Raw genomic sequence first — 4,496 nt, forward strand, 5'->3', positions numbered from 1 at the left:
CCCCCTGCACAGTTAGCTGCAGGATTGGGGCCTTAATTTGCAAGCGCGTCAGGACATGGACTATCTCAATATTCGTTACTTGTGAATATTGTCGGTGCCTAATAAAGAATAATAATACATCTTTCTTACCATTTGATTTTGGGTAATATTTACAAAAAGTTAAATTCCTCCTTAGCTTGTAGCCCTTCCACCGCCCCCACCATTATTTTAAGCACAAAGTGTAGTATTTGTGCTCTGAAGATCCTGGTTTATCTGAATAGAATGAAGAACACGGAATTCATTTAGATAAACAGTTGTACAAATGTGAGGCAGTTCAGTGCAAATGATGCTCACTGTGGGACATGTTTCAGTTTTGGAAAATGAGGATTTGGGAGCAAAGGGGGGTCCTATAAATGAGGTCTTACTATATTGATTATATTTAGACCTTGATCTTTCAAAGAGAGCTGTGTGGACATAGGCGGAACTCCATCAATGTCAGTAGGGCTCTGGGCAGGTGCATGGACCCCAACTCTTGGGGGGCAGGGACAGCGTCTGACTGTGTATTTGACAGCACCTAGCACAATGGGGCCCCAGTCTCCACTAATGCCTCTCGGCACTACAGTAATACAAATAATAAATAAGTATAAATGTAGAACATGTTTACAAAATTGAATCAAGTCTAAAATCAAACTGCTGAGTGAGCTGGTGTGTTATGATCAAGACAAAGGTCACAAAACCTGTCAACTTTACAATAAACAATTTTTTCAAAAGAGCATCCCGGGTTCACATCCGTGTAACTTCAACAATACGTCAGGAAAAGCCCCTGTCCACCCCAACATTAAAAATGGGGTTACTTCTTATAAGAAACGGAAGAGTGCAAAGCCCTTGTGGTTGTGTTCTGTGTGGGTTTGGGTGGTGGTTATTCTCAGAAGAGGATGCTGGAAAGTAAGAGACTTGCTGATGTCATTTTTAATTCATCACCAGACACCCAGGAAAAAGATGCTGATGGGTCTATATAAGATGCACCTAGACTCCAGCACAGCACAACAAGAATCCCGGCAAAGGTAAGATTTGAAGTCTACCTGGCTTTCTTGCTTTGTCTTACCCAGTCTCTCTCTCTGATGATGGCCGTCTCTCTTTCTCATCGGTGCAGAATACTCTTGCTGCGGCCCAGCTGAACTCACTACTTTGGATTTTGAGCTATGGTGTCCATACAGAACTGGATGAGGTGCTCCCCGGCCTGGATCTTTTTCTGCTTCTGCTGTCTTCCTCTCCTTCTCCTGGCCCTCCCCATGCCTCCAAAACGAGCAGGATTTGCTCCTGCCAGTCACTCCTGCAGACTGAGAAAGATCAGCTTCCAGCAATCCTACATCAGGAATCGCACTTACACGTTGGCCAAACTGGTATAGTAACCTATCTATCTATTATGGTAGTACTTGACTGTCCTCTCTCCTCTCCATTGCAATGCGTCTCCCCTCCCATATTCCACTTTCTTTCTACCCCCGCCCCCACCTCTACATGGACATGTACGTACGCTGCAGTGATGCTTTTAGAGGCAGGTATAGTACACTACCTGCTAAATACATAGTTTTGTGAAACTCCCTCAACGATCTGTGGAGGGATAACCTACCGGTGAAGCGTAGCTCATTTCTAATGAACTGCTGTGCACTCCACTAAATTTCTTCTGCTTTCCCTGGGGCTGGCAAATTTTGAAAAAAGAGTTTTCATTTCTCTCTCCCCCTAGCCCCATTCAAAGCTGGCCACGGACATTACTCTAGGAATAACTAGTAAGCTCCTCCGAAGAGCACAACCTCCTATACACTTCTTCTGACTCTCCCTCCTCCCCAGTAGGCTCAGCCTTCTCCATCTCACCCGGGGTCCCCTCTGAGGTATAATCCCTCAATCCGGCAGCTGTCACTCAAAGCAGGGTGTCAGTTGTAGTGTCCTGCACTATTGTTGTAGAATACTGACTTCCTTTCTACCTCTCAGGCTAGTCTCTCGGACCAGGACACGGACAACAGGCTCATTGGACAGCAGCTGTACATTAACGTCCAGGTGAGCTTTACATACGCTGCACAAAGCCAGCTGCCTAAGCTGCATTTCTTGGTTTATTATTATATAGGGTGACCCTCCTACTCTGTGTTTTGTAGGAGACTAATCGCTGCTATGTGATGAAGAGGGTAATAGAGATCATAGTGAACGAAGTACTTCTCTCTGCGACCAGCAACCGTTACCCATATATCCATGAGGTGGCACAGTTCTTAGCAGCTCTGAGCACGGAGCTAAGTGACTGCGTAAGTACTGCACACTTCGACAGACCCTGGCTGTTTCCCACCCTACCTCTCCTGCACCTTCTCGTCTCTGGTTCCCATCCTTCGTTCTGCTCTCAGGTGGCTTCTGAATTTCAAGTGTAGCCTTAGCAGTGTGCTGTAGTGGCAAGGTGAGCACCCACTGGGTGCTGAAATCAAAGGAAACCTCAGATCAAGATACCCAAATTCAGGCTTGTGAAATCAAATAGATTAATAGAAAGGTGTGAAACAGAAAAACCGCACTGTCACACCTTCACCAACCAAACCCTGGCTTTTGTTTTTCAGAAATTCTCAGGACACAGAGAACATGTCGAAAAGAACCTGGAAGAAATGAAAGACAAAATTAAGCAGGTACGTTTGTTTTAACAAGACCAGTGCCAGGCCCCCAAGGAGCTATTACAAATAACTTACTTTGCTGATTTTAAGACTAACAGATTAATGAATTGGCTGTGATTTGCCAGGTCATTATTTTTCATTGTTGTTCCAATGTCCCTATTGAGCTTGATCCAAAGCCGACTGAAGTCAGTTGGGGTCTTTCTGTTGACTCCAATGAATTTTGGATTAGGCCCATTATCAGCTGTGACCAATGATGAAAAAATACCCATTTCAGTTGGCTCTTGTGTAATCCAAAATGATAAACAGTTTAATGCAGAAAAAAACACAGTTGTGAAGTTAACCTTCTAAAGTGAGCAGACATTATTTAAGGAGTAAGGGCTGCAGTGGTGATAGGGGGGCTAGGGACATTTCTACTTCTCCTTTGTCTTATTTAGATTGTAAGATTTTTGGCATAGAGATCATTTCTTATCTATAGCTCTGAACCACCAAGTGAATATTTCCAGTGAAGTTAAGAGACTACTCACTTGCATAAAATTACTCCCATGTGTAAGCACTGGCAGGATTGGGGCCTGTGTTTGTTAATGGTGCTATGCAAGTATGTCCCTGAAATGGTAACCTGGACTTTATGTTCTTTATTGCCCAAACTGAGACTATAATGATATGCAAACTGTAATAGAGATATCACCATGTGCACTTAATGACTGAATGAATGTAACGCTACTGACAAGTCATTGCAATTTTTAACCTTAAAAGAAAATAAATAGATTTTTAGAACTTAAAAACTTCCTCCACCAACTGTGTCATGGTTGCTGTAGTGTACAATGTGATCTTTTATTGGAAAGAGACTGTAGGCTGGACTGTTCAGCCAATCGGGCAATCAGTTAGGGACAACTTCCTCAGATGTCATATTAAAAGCATCATAAGCCAAACCTCAGCACTGTTATGATGCTACTGTATATTGTGTGATTTCTATGTTCATTTGATACATCTCTTGAGTAATTTAAAATGGAATTGGGCAAGGTCCTGGAATACAGACTGGAGGGAACAATCCAGCATTGCATTGGTTTGGATTAGGTAGTTTCCATCTTGATGTCTACTGACATTAACAGGATTATTTGTAAGAGTAAAGTGAACAGAATTTAGCCCTATTTCTATGAAAATATTATATTCCAATCTAAATCTTTGGTGACATAATGAGATATTAAAGAATTTTCTTTTTTTTTTCTCTCTATATAGTTGGGAGTTAGTGGAAAGAACAAAGCAATTGGGGAGCTGGATTTGCTCTTTGATTACCTGGAAAATGCATGCACTGAAGCACCGAAGAAAATTGTTACTAGTAAGGGAGGAAACAAGAGGAAAAACTGAAAGAACCTCCAGGAAACCACTGCTATGATACAAACCATATATCTATTAGGAAAAAGCACCTTTTGGAGTGGTACTTATTTAACAGTGCCAAACATTTCAACTTCAACCAAGTGCTTAAGTATTTTGTTGATTGGGGCCTATGTGCGCAAGCACAAGTGGATATTTTGAAAGCTATGCGGTGGTGCTTGCCTGCATCTGTCCCAATGTCTTTAACTTGAAAAATTTTCTCGGAAATGTTGCCGTCCTTTTGTCAAATTGATCCTTCTCTAGAAAACAAGTATTTCAGGTTCTTTTAGCAAAAAGTATTTACAGGCTTTTAATATTTAATGCTAATTTATTGAACAGCAATAATTATACATTTATTTATATAAATTAATAGTGTGAATTTATTTATAAAAATGTACCAGAGGCTTTTACATGAAATATGGTATAACTTACAACTGTTATTATAATATTTATAGAATGATACATTTGAAAGAGCTGCTTATTTGATATCTCTTTCATTGT

The 4,496-nt window shown here is 41.3% G+C and overlaps 1 protein-coding gene across 1 annotated transcript; it reads left to right on the forward strand.

Annotated features, from left to right (window-relative positions):
* Window positions 1-527: 527 nt before the first annotated feature.
* Window positions 528-4,250, forward strand: IL22 (interleukin 22). Its single transcript, XM_073331383.1, has 6 exons — window positions 528-1,043; window positions 1,133-1,382; window positions 1,969-2,034; window positions 2,130-2,273; window positions 2,574-2,639; window positions 3,861-4,250. Exons 2-6 carry the CDS (start codon window positions 1,182-1,184, stop codon window positions 3,987-3,989), a joined length of 606 nt encoding a protein of 201 aa, XP_073187484.1. The 5' UTR covers window positions 528-1,043; window positions 1,133-1,181; the 3' UTR covers window positions 3,990-4,250.
* Window positions 4,251-4,496: the final 246 nt, after the last annotated feature.

This window comes from Lepidochelys kempii, chromosome 1 (assembly GCF_965140265.1).
Source record: "Lepidochelys kempii isolate rLepKem1 chromosome 1, rLepKem1.hap2, whole genome shotgun sequence".
In the NCBI taxonomy this organism is placed as follows: domain Eukaryota; kingdom Metazoa; phylum Chordata; order Testudines; family Cheloniidae; genus Lepidochelys; species Lepidochelys kempii.